Source organism: Monodon monoceros, unplaced genomic scaffold, assembly GCF_005190385.1.
Source record: "Monodon monoceros isolate NGI ecotype Baffin Bay Population unplaced genomic scaffold, NGI_Narwhal_1 Super_Scaffold_18, whole genome shotgun sequence".
Lineage (NCBI taxonomy): Eukaryota > Metazoa > Chordata > Mammalia > Artiodactyla > Monodontidae > Monodon > Monodon monoceros.
The window spans coordinates 35195681-35215575 of NW_021703774.1; the positions used below are offsets into that span (position 1 = coordinate 35195681).

At 48.4% G+C, this 19895-nt stretch overlaps 1 protein-coding gene and 1 pseudogene across 4 annotated transcripts in view; both read right to left on the bottom strand.

The window, feature by feature from the left end:
- Nucleotides 1–19895, bottom strand: part of PLXNA2 (plexin A2) — a 216027-nt gene that overhangs the window by 48012 nt on the left and 148120 nt on the right. For all 4 annotated transcript variants that reach the window (XR_003794499.1, XM_029229414.1, XM_029229415.1 and 1 more), the window contains 3 exons: nucleotides 12342–12542; nucleotides 10578–10674; nucleotides 6699–6889 (listed from right to left, as the gene is read on the bottom strand). Coding sequence is in view for 3 of the 4 variants with exons in the window: in XM_029229414.1 (XP_029085247.1) it covers nucleotides 6699–6889; nucleotides 10578–10674; nucleotides 12342–12542 (489 nt within the window). In the remaining variant the exon portion in view is untranslated. The remainder of the gene's footprint in view (nucleotides 1–6698; nucleotides 6890–10577; nucleotides 10675–12341; nucleotides 12543–19895) is intronic.
- On the bottom strand, nucleotides 9480–9578 carry LOC114900107 (annotated as a pseudogene).

Sequence of the window (19895 nt, forward strand, 5' to 3'; positions counted from 1 at the left end):
GCAGCCAAGGGAGGGGGGTCCCAGAGTAGTCGCCCCAGGGTGAAGTATCCCCAACTGATGGTCACGCTTTGTCTGAAAAGCTCCTGTGTCTGAGACTGGGATCGAGAGGGCTCTGCCCTTAGCATCCCCCTAATCAGGACAGGCCAGCGAGGACAATTGTGGGTATGTAGACAGCTAATCCTCCCCTGACTAATCCAGTTACTCCTTTCCTGTTGCTTAGAGTTTTCCTGACTTTAGAGCAGTGATGCCAACTTTGTGTCTGCAAATTTTGATCTCAGCCTGGCTCCCAAAGGCACCTGGATGCTGGATCCAAGATGGCAAACTGTCACATTCTTTTCCAACTTGGTGTGTGTGTGGGTGTGTGTGTGGGTGTGAGCGCGCAAGCACATGTGCATGAGAGCAAGTATGTGCACACTCTTCACGGCAGGCTAGAGCCCAGTTGACGAGCCCTGCAGGAATCTACAGCATCGGCGACACCAGCTCTCCTACCCGGCATGAATCCTTGCTGGCTCTGTCTTAGCTGATAGTACATTCAAAACCTAATTGTTATCTCAGCAGAGTAACTCCATTCTTCATCCTGACACCATCCCCCGTTAGCTGTTTGTTACAGTGATGTTATATTAATGAGCCCTGCAAATAAATGAACGGGAGATCAGAGGGCCGACTTGTTTCTCAGGAAAGCTGGCTGACTTATTTATTTATTTGTTGGGAACTTCACAGTGAGTCGCTCTGGCCCTGGGCAGGTGGCTCCCGGCTTTTCCTGCCGAGATTCGGTGCAGTCTTATGGATAAATACTTGTAAGCGTCCAGCTTTCCAAACAGTTTCACAAATCCATTTGCATCTGAGAGAATCCAGGAAAAGAATCTACTTTAAAATATTTGGTATACACACTACTATATATAAAATAGATAACTAATAAGGACCTACTGCATAGCACAGGGAACTCTACTCAATACTCTGTAATGGCCTGTATGGGAAAAGAATCTAAAAAAAGGAGTGGATATATGTATTGCTGTACACCTGAAATTAACACAATGTTGTAAATCAACTCTACCCCAGTAAAAATTAAAAAAAAAAAAATTGGGGCAAACGGAGAGCAGGAGGAAGCAAGAGCAATGGATCATCTCAAACTACCATCGCATCAACGATTATTTATGCTTGATTTTGGAGGGCAGTGTTGGCGGTTTTCTACAATTGGTTTTCTTTCCCGGTTACATGTAATTAAGAGAATGTTAAACGGAATCAGTATTCCCTAAACATGGACAAGTGAGGTGTGGGGGAAGTTACTGAAGTTAAATTTATACAGTAAAAGCTACAAGGTGGTCCTAGGTCCCAGTACTCCTAGGACCTGGCAACAGTGTGCTCTTACTGCACATTGCGTTAGGGGACGTCAGAAACACACAGGAGCGTTTCTTGGTAGCCAAAGGGTGTAGGTTCCTGGTCACTCCCTGAGGACCCCTACACTGAGTATTCGTCCCTTGCATCCCAAGACTGCTTTGCCTTTACTGCACCCTGATCTCCGTTCTCACCTGCAGGCATGAACCACCTGGGCCTCATCCTCTGGGCTCTCCCATCAGGCTGAGATGCTTGTGAGAGTAACTTTCACTGTAACCATCGTCCCATTGATAGACACACCCAGAAACCAACCAAACCGAGCCTGATAGCTTTAAGAAACACATGTAATTAAAGTAACACATCCCCTGGACAGGCAAGAAGTGATTGCCCTAAGCTCAAAAGTGCCCCCAAATGCTCTTCCATTTTTCTCCCCCACTCATAGGAGTAAGTGTGGACTTAATTATCTTTAGGAAGACAGGTGACGGTTATTTTCAGACTTGAAAGAGTAGCCAATGTTCTCAGTTTGTCTGGCATCTCCTGAGACCTTCCAAGGGGATTCAGATCCTGGGCACAGATGTTTTGGGGGTGGGGTGAGGTGGGAAAGTGTATAGCCAGGGAGTGCTTCTCCATCTGTCTGACCAAGAGAAGCAGCATCAAGTGGTGGAGCAAGTCTGTATTCTGGAGTCAGAAGGGTCTGGTTCTGAACCTGTTTTGTCACCAACCAGATGTGCAACTTTGGGCAAATTACTTACTCCCCTAAGCACTGTTTCCCCAGCTCTTATAGCCATCTTGCAGGATTGCAGGGAGGAGTAGGTATGTGGAATACATGGGTTCTGACACAGAGTAGTGTCTTGTTAAAGAAAAGCTATTATTATTAAGGCTTCCAGAACTAAGAATATGGCTTGTCTGTTCACGTCCTTGGCCTGAGGTTGGCGTCCTTATCAGGTGTGGAGGCCTTGGTCCCTGTTACAGTTCTCTTTCCTAATAGAAGACAGCTGCAAAGGGTGTAGATTAGAAATCTCTGTCCGAGGCCCTTTGCAAGAAACAGAGCCACCTGCAGGGCAATCAAGTTCCAGCCTCTTCCAGGTGGCCAATGTTCAGGGATAGGCTGGTTGCACCCCCCTGCCTCCCCACTCAGGACTAATTTATCCACGTGATAACTTCCAATCTTAGCACAGTGCAGGGCATGGAGCAGTCACTCATTACATGAATATTTAATGGATGAATCAATTCCTTAGAACCATGGCATCTCCTCCTTTTGCTCAGAATGTTCTGTTGTGGGTTGAATTTTATCCCCCACAAATTCATATACTGAATCCCTAACTCCCATTACCTCAGAATATGACCTTATTTGCAGATAGGGTCCTTATAGAGATAATCAAGTTAAAATGAGGTCATTAGTGTGGGCCCTAATCAAATATGACTGGCATTCTTATTTAAAAAAATTAATTGGAGACAGACATGCACACAGGGAGAACACCATGTGGACACGAAGGCTTAGACTGGGGAGCTGCTTCCACAAGCCAAGGAACACCAAAGATTGCCCCAAACCACCAGAAGCCAAGAGAAAGGCATGGAACAGATTCTCCTCACAGCCCTCAGAATGAACCAACCCTCTGATACCTGGATGTTAGACTTCTGGCCCTCAGAACTGTGAGAAAGTAAGTTTCTGTTGTTTACACCCTCCATGGTGCTTTGTAACAGCAACCCTAGCAGACCAATACACTCACTTTGAGTGGAGACCTCTTTCACGTGAGCTCCAAAGCCCCTTGGTCCTTTCTAAATTTCTTTTCCCAAGAACATGTTTGATCTCTTTCCCCTTTCTGCTGGATGCTGCCCACTCACAGTTTCTTGGGAAATGTTTTCTCTGGGTTTTCCTTTCTCTCTAGGGGATGGCTCCTAACATCCCCCACTTTGATGTCACAGCAGGTCCTGAAGCACATGCTGGGAAGGACAGAAACATGGCTTCCTGGCATCTCACAGGCTTTCCAAACCTCTGCACCTTGTCTCCTGTACTGGGGGTTGAACAGGTGACAAGTGCACAGACACCCGGGATGACAGCTGGAATGGGAGCAGCCTGGGATGCCTCCCACAGGGGACAGCGTCATTATCACACCAAGGGCTGGCTGAGAAGCAGCAGACGGTGAATCCTGAGGGGGTCCTAATCTGAAGTTGATGCAAACTGGGAAATTCAATCTGCTGTAAGACTTGTCCTACATGGAGCTGCCATAAGAGATGGGTCTCTAGGGGAGGAATTGGTTGCTATGGAGACAGTTGGGTTAGCAGGGGTTAAGAAAGAACACAGCTGTTCATCCAACTGAGCTTGAGCTCACTCCTTTTCCTAAAGTAGAATTCCTTTGAGGTCATCTCATTGATTTCCCTGCCTCTGGGCAGGAGAGCACCATTCCAGTCCCTACTGGTTTCCAGCACTGGACATTCTGCTGCTCCCAGTAGCTGTCATGGGCCATCAGAGAATCCTTCTCTTCTCCCTCAGGAAAGATCTTTGTAGTCAATGGCTTCTGTTTGCACGTGGGCATGCACTGAGGGGGCTACACATTTTGCAGATAAGGAAGGGCCAGAGACAAGAGGGAGGTATGTATAAAAGGGCACAGAGCTCATAGAATTCCCTGTCCCCAGGCAGGACAGCACCATTCCAGAAAAATAAGATCTATGCCAACATCAAGGAATTAACCAAGAAAACTGAGGTAAAGAAAATGAGTTGATTCTTCTTAAAAGTTACTTTTAACAAATTATACATTTTTTGGTAACAAATGCCATAGAAATGAGGTTGTCTTCTTCTCAGCGCATCCCACGGAGAGGTGCCTGAGGTTGATTCTTCCCGTAACTGGTGGTTAACTTTGATCACTCAGTTAAGGAACCTTAGCCCTTTAATCACTGTCTACCAGGTTTCTTCACTGTAAAGGGTATATGAAAGTATACTGAACTATTTTTCTTGTTGTAATTAATACATATCTTGTGGGGATATAGCTTGAGGCTATATAAATATCCTATTTCTCCTCATACTTTCACTTGCTAATTTTAGCATTCATTGGCCATTCTTGCCTGAAACAATTATTACTGTGAATTTTGCCAAATGGTGATTTTCTATTTCCCTAAGTCCTTCTACACTTATGAGTTGGAGTTCTAGTATAAAGAGGAGCTTCCTCTCTCCCACATTAGTTATTAATTTATTATATCAATAAGGACCATAGATTCTTATATTATTCTCTTGAGTATAGTCCATTAGTATTATAATTTATTTTCTTGCTTACATTGCCCCAGATTTGGCCACTAGGGCCAAATCAAGTTGGCTCCTGTGTCCTTTGGACATGCACCCTACAGTTTTTCTGGTGTTCCTTGACAAAACTATATAACCTGAATTTAATCATGAGGAAACATCAGACAAATCCCAGCTGAGGGACGTTCTACAAAGTAATGGTCCCGTGCTCTTCCACAGTATCAAGGTCATGAAAGACAAAGACTGAGGATTTGGCACTGAGCAGTCGTGACAATGGAATGCCACATGTGATCCTGGATTGGAGCCTGGACCAGAAAAAGGACATCAGCGAGATGACTGGCAAATGTGAATAAGACATGTATATTAGATGGCTTTATTCTATCACTGTTAATTTCCTGATTTTGATCATTGTACTGTGGTTATGTAAGATGTTAATTTTGGAGAATCTGGGTGAAGGGTATATGAAAGTTCTTTGTACTATTTTTGTACCTTTTTATAAGTCTGAAATTATTTCAAACATGAAAAGGTGAAAAATGACTTTTATAAGGAGAGGAGGATAGATTGGGGGTGGGAGGTGCAGGATGAAAGTGAATAAAACATTCCAGCCCTGTCTCCTCCAGCTCACATGTGCTGTCCAGAATGCTGTCCCCCGAGTGTCTGGAGACACGGTGTGGGTCTCTCTCCCAAGATACTCTTTCTTTCTCCACAGCCTCTACTTGAAAAACACCAAGAGGAGACCCAACTGCTCAGGGCCTCCAACTCCTGCTGCTATGTTCCCTGGGAAAATCAATTACAGCCTAATTACCTCAGGGGGTTAATTAGCATCATGTAGCCTGGGTGTCCTCTGCGAACAGAGCAGCCTGTCAGTCCTCGGTCAGCGAGCAGGGGTGGCGGAGGCAGAGGTTTCTCAGGGAGAAGCCTGCCTCCTGGCTGGGCTGGGGCCCCTGCCAGTCAGAGAGGAGACAGGGCTGGGGCAGCAGCCGGTTGCTGGAAGTGAGAGGGGCTGATGGAAGCAAGTCCTTGCCTAAGCGCCCCTGTACCAGAGGTGCAGAGGCAGCAGCAAGAAGAATTACAGAACAGAGCAAGTTCTCAAGGCAGCCGTTGCTGGAAATCGCTAGAATCAGGGAGAAGGTATGGAGCCCTGAGCTGCTCAGGGAGCTAGCTGTCTGAGGGCAGGGAAAGGGACAGTGCATCTGCTCAGGGAAGAGGTAGAAAAGGAGCAGCCCCTTCCGCTTTTTTTTTAATTTTTTGGCCAAACTGCATGGCTTGTGGGATCTTAGTTCCCTGACTAGGGATCGAACCAGTGAAAGCCCGAGTCTTAACCACTGAACCACCAGGGAATTACCCCCTCCTATTTCCTTAAATGTGCAAATAACAGTGGTACTTGCCCTGGCCGATATTCCTAGTCACCATAAGGGACATGCAATTCGTTTCAAAGCACAAGTGACAGTCGGTGAATAGGGAGCACCGGAGAGTGATGAGCACATATTGCAACCGAAGTTAAATACAACTATTCCTCTCCCCGGCCATTCAGGCTCCGAGCAGCTGCATGTTCATTCACATTACCTACTCATCTTCCTTTGCAATTGACTCTTCAGGAAACATCATTTTTTCCAGGGTCGCTAATTACCTATCTCTTTCCATTAAAATGCACAAACAAATTGGGACCGAGGGTAAACCCCGGGAACTGGCACGGTGGCTAATGCAGTGCCTGCCTTCACTTTCTTCCTCCGTTTTCAGCTTTGCAACTCTGAGCTAACTGCAGCTCCCGAAAGCGCATTTCTGCTGAGAAAAGCTAAACCTGTTTTCTGAAACGTTCACCCGCCATGCAGCTGATTTCTCGTCCCCACCTGGCTCAGCCAGCCTGGCAGGGAGGCTGCACTGGCTGTGCCTTCTCGGTGCCCACCGACGGGCACGCACATTCGTGCACGGGCGTGAGGACACACTTCCATACGCTTGGCATTTACGCCTGGACACAGGCCATCGAGACACCCGTGAGAGGCTTTACACACCCTCACATTAAACTCACTCTATGCCAAGAATTCTTCCGTAAAGGCTCAACTCCCACTGCCCTGGGGTCAGCTCCCAGCCATCCCATCCCACTCTGGGAAACTGGGGGACTCACCTCGGTGATTTGGGGGTTGGAGCACTTAACATTGTGGCTGGACCAGTCAAGCCAGGGGCTGGAGGGGCTGCTACAGTGCTGCTGGAGGGTGCACCTGCGCTCACCGCTGCACCAGCCACACTCGAACTTCCGGTCGGCCTTGAGGCAGAGGCCACAGCTCTCCCGCTGGGCTGCACACTTGTAGAGGTGGACTGCAAAGAGAGGGGGGGCAGTCACAGATGGGGTTGGAGAGGACGCCTCACAATTTACCCCCTTCTTGCAGGCGTGATAGAAACCGCCCCCCATCCATGGATAACACCCATGATCATCATTATCCTTGCAAGAATAATTGATGGGAAATTAATAATAAATTGAGCCTCTTAGCAGTCATTTAAAGGCACTGCAAGAAAATATTATTTAAGAGTTCTGGCTCTAGATTAAATTGGATCAGGGCTTTAACTGTGGCTTCACCACTTCCTAGCAATGTGACAAAGAATTTAACTTCTTTCAACGTTCAGTACCTACTCTATAACATGGTGATAATCATTGTTTTTTGTGAGGTTTGAATGAGATGTTGTATATTCAGTGCTCAGCACAGTGCCTGTAACATAGCTGATGTTCTGTACGTGCTTATTATCTTTTCTTTGAACTCAAACTACATTCTTACACTGCTGCTTCTCTTTCTGCCACATACGGCCCTCGCTGAAAGTGGTAAGGACTGATTTCCCCATTTCAGGCAAAAAAGAAGCTCAAAGAGAGATGTAATGACTCTTGGAGTTTACTAAGGTTAGTGCCCCAAGCTGGGATTCTGCAGATCCAACTCGCCGTGCTGCTAGCACGCAGGTCCTGAGAGGAGAGAGGCACACAGGGGACTGGGTGGGTCTGGGAGAGGCGTCAGCTGGGGCTTCAAGAAAGGCCACATGCCTGGCAGAGTGGAGGCAGAGCTGAGAAGGAAAGATGGTTGATGCCATCCTGTTCATGGCCCTGTGGATGGAGCGGATATCCCCAGAGAGGGCAAACTGGCTACTTAACAGGTCACTTTTGGAGTCTGCAAATGCTTTTGCTTTTGTCTCCTACCCACTTAGAAGCCCTAGACAGGCCAGTCGGCAGAACGGTTTTGTGAGCCCGAGGCTTGGTAGTTGTCTGCTGGAGTTTTGAATTCAGAGTCCCAAGTAGAATTCTTCAGAAGCAGAATACTTAGAAAGTCATTTTTCAACTCTTCTGGTCAAGCAGACTTAAGCTCTCAGGCCTGGGTGGCATGCCTCTGGAGCTCAGGTACATGCCCCAGGGTAGAGGTATTTTTTTTATTCTTCCATGCGTCCCCATTCTACTCCTCTGCTCTGCCAAGCATTCCTCAGTCTCAGCTGCAGGGGCTATACTGAAACATCCTCATGCCTATGGCTTCTTATGGTAGAGGGCAGGAAATGGGAATCTTAAAATGAACAAATCCACATTATGCATTTATTAATATGCAAATGGTCCACATCTAATTTCTCATTTGACCCTCATGGTGACCCTGAGAGGTGGGCATCCTTTCCCCATTTCCCAGATAATGAACTTGGGACACTGAGAGGAGCAGTAATTAGTCTGAGTTCACATAGCTATTGGTGAAAGAGCCAGGATTCGAATCCCAGTTTGTTGGATTCTAGAATCTGCGTCCTTAAGCACTGTGGCCTCCTCCACCCAACACAGTGCATACTCTCCAGGAACAGCTGGGATCTGGGTGGGAGGTGAATGTGAGATCGCCATGGCCTGTGCATTCAAGGAGCTGCTTAAAAGTTGTCAGGCGCCACAAGGGAGGGTTCCGATGCCACAGCTTGGATGTGGCTGTTTTTTCTCTAAGCTCCAGGTGCAAAGGCAACCTCTGGGAACTAAGCCCAGATCCTCAGCAGGGGAAATGTCTATCTCTTAGCACTGAGAAAATTTGGCCTGGGTACGAGGGGAAATAGAAAAAGTCTCCCAGCATAAGTAGCACTTATTTTCATGGCAGCATCCGGGACAGGGACCGTAGCATCTGGAAGAGATGCTGAAGCACTTTCAGGTCCTCCTGTGGCCTCAGCCCCTCTTTCTGTGCCCATGGGGTGACCCTCGGGCTGAAGGACAGGCTTGTGACAACCCTAGCCACTTGAAATGTGGTGGAATGTGGCTCATGGTGGGGGGCGGTGATAGGGTTCTACGGGAAGGAGGTTTCACATCCCACAAGAGCTGGAGCCACTGGGAGGGAGAACACTGATGTGGTTAAGCATGTGAACTCCAGAATTAGACTGTTTTGGTTCAAATCCTGGCTCTTACTATTTGACTCTTGGTTCATTTTTTTTCTTTTTTCAACTTCATTGAGATGCAACTGACAAAAAAATTGTACAATATTTGAAGTGTATACTGTGATGATTTGACATACATACAAAGAGTGAAAAGATTCCTCCCATCTAGTTAATTAACACATCCATCACCCCCATATCTATATCTATATCTATATCTATATATGTGTGTGTGTATATGTATATATATGTATATATATATATATATATATATACGTATATATGTGTTAAGAACATTTAAGTTCTACTCTCTTAGCAAGTTTCAATTATGTAATACAGTGTTACCAACTACAGCCACCATGTTATACATTAGATCCTCAGGCCTTATTCATCTTATAGCTGGAAGTTTGTACGCTGTTACCAACCTCTCCCTATTTCTCCAACCCCCTCAAATCCCTGGCAACCATTTTTCTACTCTGTTTCTGTGAGTTGGACATTTTTTTTCAGGTTCCACATATAAGTTATACTACACAGTCTTTGTCTTAAAAACATGGAATGCTTTGTGAGTTTGCAGCATCTTTGTGCAGGGGTCATGACCTCTGCATCGTTCCAATTTTAGTGTATATGTTGGCAAAGTGAACAGTCTTGGTACATCTCTTAACTTCTTTGGGTCTCAGTTTCCTTATCTATAAAATGAGGATAATACTGGTACATACCCTTCAGAGTTGTTGTGATGATTAGGAAAATAATCTCAAATAAACCACTTAGTGAGTGCCTAGCCAGAGTGCTCATCAAACTGGAGTCACTTTTGTCATTCTTGAGATCTGGGAGGAATGCTGTACTAGGGGCAGCCTGCCTGCACCCAAGAGGACCTCCACATGGGTGTGTAGGACACGAATGAGGTGGCCTCATGGTACACCCCCTCCTGCATCAGCCCAGCTCTTTCTTGAGCTTCCTTGCAATAGCTGTGCCCTCGAGTCAGCAAGCTGGTTCCTCCTGTCAACCTCAGGACCAGGGGAGCCGCCTTTCAAACCTTCCTTGTGCAGCGACTGGGACCAAGGACAGGGGAACCAGAACCTGATTGTAAATAATATCTCCATTTCCAGGAAAACTGGCAGGACATTCCTGCCTGCTGCTCTCCTGGTCAGGTTCCACAGACACTTCAAAGTCTCCGGGAGCCAAAGGAAAACGTGATGAACCGGCAGCCACCCGGCGGATGCTCTGGTTGTAATAAAACAGGGTTCCCAACAGGACTGCTTTGATGGCGCCAAATGTTGCTTTAGGATCCTCTGAAGAATTACGCTGACAGAGGGAGTGTATTATTCATGGCACAGCAGCTGGCCGGCTCTGATCCTTCCAGCCCCAGTTTTTCCCAGGGTCACGGAAAGATCAAAACTCTACCTGGGGGCTTCCCTGGTGGCGCAGTGGTTGAGAGTCCGCCTGCCGATGCAGGGGATGCGGGTTCGTGTCCCGGTCCGGGAAGATCCCACATGCCGCGGAGCGGCTGGGCCCGCGAGCCATGGCCGCTGAGCCTGTGCATCCGGAGCCTGTGCTCCGCAATGGGAGAGGCCACAACAGTGAGAGGCCCGCGTACCACAAAAAAAAACAACAAAAGAAACTCCACCTGGAAGTAGCTGCTTACCCTTCAGGTCCTGAGGGTTGTCAATGATGAAATTGCCATTCCACACCACGGCGAAGTCCACGGCCAGGTTGCTCATGTCCATCCCGTCGTACTGGTACTGTGGGGAGAGGGGCAGAGGTACACGCTCATGACGCTTTCTATCACAGGGGGGCGGGGATGCTGCTGCTATCTCAGGGGACCAGGAAAGAAACCAGGGATTCTGGTTCCCTCTGGGCTGAGAGAGGACCAGAGGGAGAAACAGGAACCCCATGCACCGTTCACATTATCCCTATGGTGTCTTTCCCCCGACTGCTAGTCACTAATGCCAACAGGATCCAGCTCAAACCCCTTAGTTGGCATTCAATACCCCTTATAATCCCATCCAAGCTTAGTTCTCCAACCTTCTCTTCCACTTCTCCTCCAGAATCTTTGAAGCACCTGTCTCCAAGCACACCCACCCAAGCCCCTCTCTGTATATGTTCAGTTCACGTCTCCTAAGAATTCTTCCCTCCCCCAACAGCCTCCACCCTTCACCAACTTTACTCTCCTAGTCTAGCTCAGACTCACCTTCCCCAGGTGTCTTCTCTGCCATTCCTCCCAGCCCTCCCCAACCTCTCCGTCCCCTGGTGTTTCTGTCTTTAACCAGGCACTTCCCGGGAGCTGCTTTGCATCTTTTCACATGGAAGTCTAGTCTCTTTAGAAAGTCCACATGCCACTCTGTAAATCCCACAGAGCCCTGAGCACAGCATGTGTGTAACACACAGCGGTGCCTCGGTTGGTTGGCCAGGCCCTGTGGTGGCCCTTTCTTTCTGCACGTGAGCTTTACTTTGGTCAACAGTTCACTAGGGAAAGTGCCCAGAGCTTTCTGGGCACGGATCTGATCAGCTCTGCCATTTAAGGCCCCCAAGCTGTAGCTGGGAGTGGACTTTCTCCCATGCTGATCCCACCGAGGACTCTCAAGCCCTCAGACACATCCGAAACAGCCCCACTGGTGGCCCAGCCCCTGAGCCTCTGTGGGAATCCCCTCTGTGGGGACTGCCCAGCCTGGCCACTTAGCTCTCAGGGCCCGTCACTCCAGTCCTTCCTGCCACTTTCCTCCCTTTGCTGTGCTCCATTGCTTTCTCATCTCCCACCTTCCCCGGGTGCTTGGCGGCCTTCTACCCGATTACAAATTTCATCAAGTGCCCATGACCGGGAATCTGACAGCTCCCTGATAAGAGGCCCAGATTCTCTTTATCTCTCCCGGGCAAATTACCTTCCCTCAGCACCTCTGTCACCTTTGTCACATCCCCCCCATCTCCCAGCTGACCCCCCAGGGAGACAGGGAGTTGGCAGATGAAAAGATCTTCTCTGGGCTAGTAGTATAATTAAACACCTCGTGCTTTCTGTCTGGCATTCGGGATTGGTTTAACCCTTGCTGCTCTTGGAGTTCACGGCTTCCTCCTCCTCCCTTCCCCCCTCCCCTCGTGCCACTCTACTTCCACTTGCGCTGATCTCTTCTGCAGCTCTCCTCCCGCGTGGTGCCCTGCCCTCCAGCGGATCCACTCCCTGAATGCGGACAGGATTTGGGGTCAAGTCGACTGGCGTTGGCTGAAGTTTCACCAAAGGCCAAGAAGTACTCTTTCAACTCAGAAAGGGCACAAAGCTCTCAGCTTATGCCAGGAGACTCCTCTGTCACTGGAGACGTGGGTCAGCCTGTGGACCCAGAGGGTTCTGGAAGCCGGGGCAGGTCAGGCTGAGGCCGTGGCTCAGGTGTGAGAGAAAGCCCTGCCCTGGTGCTCTTACCGAGCTGTTCTGGCACTGGACGCTGGAGCTGTTGAAGCGCAGGGCGGGGACCCGGTGGACGGCCCCCTGTATGTTGAGGACGCACTCATAGCCTCTCTGGCCGGACTGAGGCTGGGGCAGGTTTCGAGCCTTGAGGGTGATTGGTTTTACTTCCCCGACGGGTATCAGGATCTCCTCCGTGGGCACCAGCTGGGGACAGTCCTGGGGAACAAGCAGAGAGCCTCCGTCTGGTCTGTCCTGGCTCATACCTCCCTGCTCCCCAAGCCCGGGTGGTGGACAGGCCTTCCATGCCAGGTCATAGCCTCTTGCATCCAGGCGGGCTGCCCACAAGGATGTACCTCATTTAAGGGGCACATGGAGTCAGCAGGGAATATTAAATCTATTTCTTAGCTCCCGGGCCTCGATATCATCATCTCCATCCCACAAGTCGGTATCTGCTGTGTGTGTTACAATTTAGGAATTAATTTTCAAGCCCCGCGTGGCAGGTTGTGGATTTTATCTCCTGAGACACATGATAAAAGATGCTCCACGTGTCCCTGTCCCCAGCCTGGACCCCCCACCTCTGGGTTTCATCTGTCCCCCAGCTCCTCTTGCACTGTCCGTGCCCAAGGTGATCTGTTATCGGCAGCCTCAGCTTCCCAGCGCCGACTGAGTGGCCTTTCCAGGAGGTGGCTCAGGCCCTCCCAGCAACACTCTAAACACTCGCTCTGGCTTTTTATCTCACTTCATTACCAAGCCTTGCATGAAGACCATATCGCTTTGGGAAACAAAAGAGAAAAAATAAAGTCTTGGTGTGGAGGGGTTGTGGGAAGGACCATGAGAGAGGGAGGAAGTGAGGAGGAGAGTGGTGTTCCTTAGTTCTTCTAGAGGCTGCTTCTCCACCAGAGGTCAAATGACCACCTCTTGACAGTTCCACCCCCTGCCCATTTTCTCCCTCTCCAGGAAGACATTGCCCAGTGGTCTCTGGCAATGAGAATACACAGCCTCCTCCATGTGCAATCATTTCCTGTCTCCGGGGATCAACTGGGCAACGTCTTGAAGGCACCCATTTCCCTGTCCCCTTCCCCTCCGTGGTGGTGCCGGTTCTCAGAGGGAGCCTTTGGGAAGGTGTGTGTGTGTGTGGGGGGGGGGTGTTGGTACGTTGCTACCCTGCAGAGGGCGCTACTGGCATTTACTGCCGGGTGTGGGGCAGGATGCTGAACTTCCTCAAGGTGTGGGACAGTCTGGAACAATAAATGGTCCCTCTCCTAATGCCAGAGGCATCCCTGGTAAGAAGCCTTTGGTGCCACAGGAATGTGAAACAATGGACTGACTTAGCCACGGGCTTCTCGCTCAGTGTGGGCTTAGGCAGAGGCCGCAGGAGCAAGCCCTTCCCTTCATGATTTGGCCCCAGCCTCCTTCTTACCCTGTGTTTCTTGGGCATCGTGGTCCAGCCATACCACGGAGGAATTTAAGGTTAGTCCTGAGGGACCATCTCTCTCACTTATCAACCTCTGATCCTTTGGAGATGCTTTTCTCTCCACCAGAAACACTCCCCTTCCACCCCCCGAATCTTCCTCCTGGCCCCTGACTCAGCCCCCTTTAGCTGATTACCTCTTTTTTTTTTTTTCTTTTGCGGCTCCGCGGCATGTGGGATCTTCCTGGACCGGGGCACAAACCCGCGTCCCCTGCATCGGCAGGTGGACTCCCAACCACTGCGCCACCAGGGAAGCCCTGATTACCTCTTAATTAGCCTTCAAACTCAACGCTGCAGCTCCTACTTTGTAAAGCCAACCCTGACCCTTTCCCTGCACTGGCCCTCAGGATGGGTTACGGATACTCTCCCCGATCGCATTTAGCCCTCAGAATTGCAGTTTCTCATTGACTTGTCTTCCTTATTGGTCTGTGAGCCTTGAGGATTAGGCTGCATCTTATTTGCCTCCGTATCCCCAGGCTTTATCCAAATTCCTGACATGTAGTCGTTGCTCGTGGGAGGGTAAATGGAAAATAAGAAAATAAAGCAACAGACAAAACAATCTCAAACTTTCTATTTGGCTCCAACTTCCTAGATTTTTTAGAGATGAGGTAAAGTCCTGCCTTCTGAACATCTAGAGACTTGAGCAGGAGTTTGATTCCCGAAGCTGGGCTTGGAAATAGTCATTGTTTCTGGAGTCACAGGATTACTAAATTGGAACATCTACATCTATTAAGGAATCCTGAGGATTTATGAAAAGCTGGGTCCAGGAGAAGTTTCCCACAGAAACCTATCTAGGAGGGTCAGGCGGAACCTCACGGGTCACGGTGCCATCCCTCAGTGACTGCATGTGAAGATATCAAGCAGGCGAGTTTTCCACAGGAGACAGGAGCATAAGGCAACCCCAGAACAGATGGGTCCCTGTTTAGAAGTCAGTCACTCAAGCTGCCAACTCATAAACTTGCTCTTTACTGCACTTTTACTTTCAATCCCCACGGGCACTCATGACAGTCTTTCATATATTTATAGCCAAGAAAGAAAAAAATGAACACCACTTTAGGGAAACCCAGGCTTCCCTTTGAAAAGGAGATACTATTTCCTGTTAGTGGCTAAAAAACTCCCATTGAGTCTAAAAAATTAGAATTTAAATTTAGACTAGAAATAAGGCTGAGGTATAATGAGGGTGTGTCTGTGTGTGTGTGTGCATGTGTGTGTGTATACCTGTAAGAGAGAGAGGGAGAGAATAGATATTCAGAATCAGAACTAGTTGATAGGGATCTGGGGATTAATGGGAAAAGTTTTGGCCGGAGCCTGCGGGACGGCGGCGGTGGCGCAGAGGGCAGCCAGGACAGCGTTGCGTGCTGTTTTGGGGTATGCACGTGGTACTCACGCAGTGGCTTCTGTTCACCGACAGATGAGGACAGATGCACCAAGGAGGGGACACAGGTTCGAGCCATGGTCCGGGAAGATGCCACATGCCGCAGAGCAACAAAGCCTGTGTGCCACGGCTGCTGGGCTTGTGCTCTAGAGCCCGAGAGCCACAACTACTGAGCCCGCACGCCTAGAGCCCGTGTTCTGCAACGGGGGGGTGGGGGTGGGGGCCACCGCAGTGAGAGGCCTGCGCACCGCAACGAAGAGTAGCCCCTGCTTGCTGCAACTAGAGAAAGTCCGCGCGCAGCAACGAAGACCCAACGCAACCAAAAATAAATACATAAAATAAACAAATTTGTTTAAAAAAACTATTAAGAGAAATATTGTTAAGGACCTCAAGAACTTTTGTTTACTGTATTAGAAATTAAAACTGAGGCAGTTTTAAAAATTAAAAAAAAAAAAAGAACTAGTTGATATATTGTAAAGGGTGACCAGTTGTTTTTTCATCTCTAATGAGCTCAGAGAACAAATTCAAATTTCATGAGCAGAGTCATAAAGATGTACTTTTGGGAGTACAATGTCTTAGGTTAGTAAACAAGATTGTAGAATCCTTTTAATTATGACAAAAAATATATGTATGCATGTGTATATACACAAATACACACCCACCACACACCCTCATCCTTTGGGCTGTGCTGTCTGGTCCAGCCTGGAAATTGGAGAATCATAAGGAGACTTTATGAGTACTTTTATGAGTTTTTTAAAGAGATTCTACAATTTTAGAAAAAATTCCCATGGTCAGACTTTCGGACTTTTGGGGACTAAATTGAAGGACGATGATTAGGGGCTTTCCAAACGCCCAAACAGTCTTCCAAGATTGCCCCGGGAGAAAAGAATGTCTTAGGCTTTGTTTGTTTTTTGTCTGTTTCTCTCAGGCCAGATGGAATAGCATCCTTCCTTCCCTTCTTTAGGGCAAAGGGAAGACACGGCTGGTGCCCAGGTACACTCTCTTCTCCCTAGGAAATACAGGGATATACAGACTCTTCGGGTTGTGAGATTGTTCTGGTGAATATCTTGAGGGAGCAGCGAGTCTTAGGTGGAATGGCAGTGGTGAGGGCTGAAGGCAGGTGCAGGAGAGCCGGCAGCCTGAACATTGCCACGCTGTTGGAACTTCGACACCTCTGGGGCTTTAGGAAGGTGATGGGTTTCATTAGATACAATAAGGCCACTTCCAAGCTGTTTGCTTCTGTGAGCACACACACATGCATGCACACAGTTCCTGTCCTAAGAACAAGAGAACAAATAATCATGGTAGGCTTCTTCTGCAGCATGTGAAGACTGTTGTGAGCATTGTTAGAATCTCCATTGCTTCCGCAGACCCGCCCAGTCTCCTGAATGACCTCGGTAGGTCATTTTACTCCGCCTTCTGCCTCTAGGCTAACTGGCAGCAGGACGGCCCTCCTTGGCAGCAATCTGAGTTTCTATCGAGATGAGCAGATGTCCTGTTGGAGAACATCCCAGGGGAGGGGTGAGCTGCGGAGGAGGAGACACACGACGGAAGGAAGGGCAGGACCCTGGCACAGCAGCCCTGTGTACGGACCTTTGGGCCACGTGATCCACCCTGTTTAGCTGTGCTTCTCCAGCTTTGAGCGCTGGGGACCCTTCAGCCCTCAGAAACGACTTCTCCCATGTGGAAATGACATTATCTTCACCAGCTGGACTTCAAAGAGACAGAGCAGCCAGCATCCTGGGAAGCTAATCGGATTTATTTGGTTCTATCTTTCCTCTGGGACAGGGCGTAAAGAAGATATGTGTATCTACATCTCACAAGGCCTGGCTTAGCCATGGAGGGAGATGAGCTTCTAAAGCTGAAAGCCGTACATACTCCTGCGCACACCCACTTGTAAACACCATGTCACAGCTTGATCCGGTCCAGGGAGGCCCAGATTTCTGGGACCCCATCAGAGATCTGCTGTGCTCTGAGTGGGGGAAAGGTTTGGCTCGTTACCTTAAAAGTGGTGATAAACTGGGTTAACCATGTTAACATTACTACTGCATACTTCTCGCATGTGTACGTGAACACAGGATCGGAGGACTTCAACATCCTTAGAACCAGCTTGGGAACATTGAATCATGACTTCTGCATTTATGTGAGGATCATAGGAAAATGGTTTAAACTTATCAACTTATTCATCTATAATAGAATCCTCTTCATAGAGTAGTTAAAATTAAATGAGATAAAAATGTGCATGTATAATGTTGTATATATAATAAGCACTCAAAAAATATTAACTACTAATACTTTTATTTTGAATTGCATTCACTCTAGCACAGTGGTTCTTGGTTATCGGAACTAAGTGTGGGATTGGACCATCAGCCCTCTGGAAAGAAGTAGGCAGATTCATCTCATGTCCTGGTTGCCTTTGTATCTGGAAGTAGCACTACTGACCTGTATTCCATGGGCAATTTCTGCATCTGTGGGGATGGATTTGTGAGGGTCCCTCATGACCAACGGTGCAGGGCTAGGTTGAGGTTAGACCCACAAGTGTGGCTGCGACCATGGAAATAGACAAGCGGACCAGTTCTGATTTTCTGGAGAAAGCATCCTGTACTCTGCCTTTTTGGATGCCTGAGTTCTCTGTAGCCTTGGGCAAAATCCCCAGTTTTTAGCATCTTGGTTACTACATCTGTCAAATATGAATTATGTGAAACTGAAGGTCTGTTGTGAGAATCAACTGAGATGCCGTATGTCAGTGGTTCTCAATCTTCAGCCTAATCTGGGATGAGGCCCAAGAATTTGAATTTCTAACAAGTTCCCAAGCGATGCTGATGCCACTGGTGCCCCCATCCCCCACCCTCCTGTCACATGTGAGAGAAATGCAAATGTGTGATACATTAATGTTACTATACACATCAATGGAGCTAATCAGTTATACATTGTTTCTAGGAAGAAGACAGATGTAAAAGTTTGATTCAAAGTTGGGGGGCCCTTACTGGAAGTGGAAAAGAGATATTCTAGGAGCCCCAAAGAGGCACCGAAGGGATTTCCAGTCCCCAGAAGAACCTGAGGACATAGGCAGGACTCTTAACTGAGTAAGGGGAACCTCACTCGAGCCAGCCATGTGCACCTTTGCTGTTTCCCACATTTTCAGGAACGGGGCTCCCCCCCAAAGCAGAGCTTTGGACAGGACAGAGTGGGGTCTGGGAGCTGTTTGCGGAGAAAGGACACGGGAGTGGCTGTGGCCCTGGCAACCTCCTCGGAAGTTGCGCCCTATTTCCTTTCCTGAGTAAACTCAGGAGCCCCAGAGCATCCTCTCCCACACCCAGTCTCTGGGGACCTGCTGGCTAGTGCATGTCAGCAGGGCGAGGGGGAGGTGACGGAGACAAAGGCATCTCTCTCACCTCAAGGAACAGACGTTAAGGGAGGAAATGAAAAAGGAGATGGGAAGCCTCTGGTTTTCCCCGCAGGGCTCTTTCAGTATTAATTTAATCCTGACTTGGGATGGCAACAACTTCTCCCAGGCCCAGTCCTCTGGAATTCTTGAGTCACCTGTGGCTGAGAGGGAGCTGTGTTCCGGTGACTTCTAAAGGGCGAGAGGGAGGCGGCATGATTTCAATTAGCCTCTGGGCCTCAGCCCTTCGGCCTCCACACGGGGCAGAGTTACTGGTCTCGCTCGGTCTGACACCTCTCCTGCCCTCACTCCAGCTGCCCGTTGGGTCCTGTCAGGCTTGGCTTCGGGTTTCTCTTTGCCCAGGGGAGCCCGGCAGCCAGATGAAAGCGAAGCACACCGTACCCTCTCCCACCATACCCTCGGCTCATGCATGGGTCCTTTCCTCTGGGTAAGAAGATTGGCCTGAAAGCAGTCTCATCCTCTTGCAGAATCCCAGGGCTGGGGTTAATTTCCGGTGTCCACTAAGACCAGGGTGGCGCTTTCTGGTCAGCTACATCGAAGCATACAGACGGGCCAAAGGAAAAGCCTTCCTTGAAAGGTTTTCAGGGCACTAGGTAACTGGTTCCATCCTGCTGAGGCATCTGTGGTTGGGTCTGCCTTAAATACCGCCTGTGGGCACCATCTGTGTGTCTCTCATTCAAGACAGGCAAACTCCATTTTTTCTGGCTCAATGTAACACATATTGTTTCAGGAGCTCAAAAGAATTCATGGTCACGTGTGTGTGTGTGTGTGTGCGTGCGTGTGTGTGTGTGTGTCCGGGAAACCTTTCAAGGTCTACTTTCTTCTTAAATTAAAAATTTAAAAAAATGTAGCTTTACTGAGGTATAATTGACAAATAAAATTATAAGGTATTTAAATTGTACATCATGCTGACATGTATATCAAGGCTTACTTTCTCGTGTTTATGCATGGAAGCAACCAGTACTTCTACCCAGATTAGGAGACAGAAAAGACTCTATTTCTTGAAATCTTAGACAAGTAGCTCCAAGGAACACTTCCTATTAATGGCATTTGGGTAAAGTGGTCATTGGTTCCTCTATGCTTTCATGCATGCATGCTACAGACTTTCACTGAAAAAGGCACTGAGGATTTAAAGATAATATGTAATCCTTGCCTTTAAGGAGCCTGTAGCCTAGTGCAAGAGGGAGACATATAAAGGCCGTAGCAGTATTTGCAAATGCTACACTGTCACTTATTTACATTTGCGGATTTTCTAAAAGGTGGAACGAGAGGTGAATGTATATTTATACATATGTGCATTTGTGGGAATACATAAGG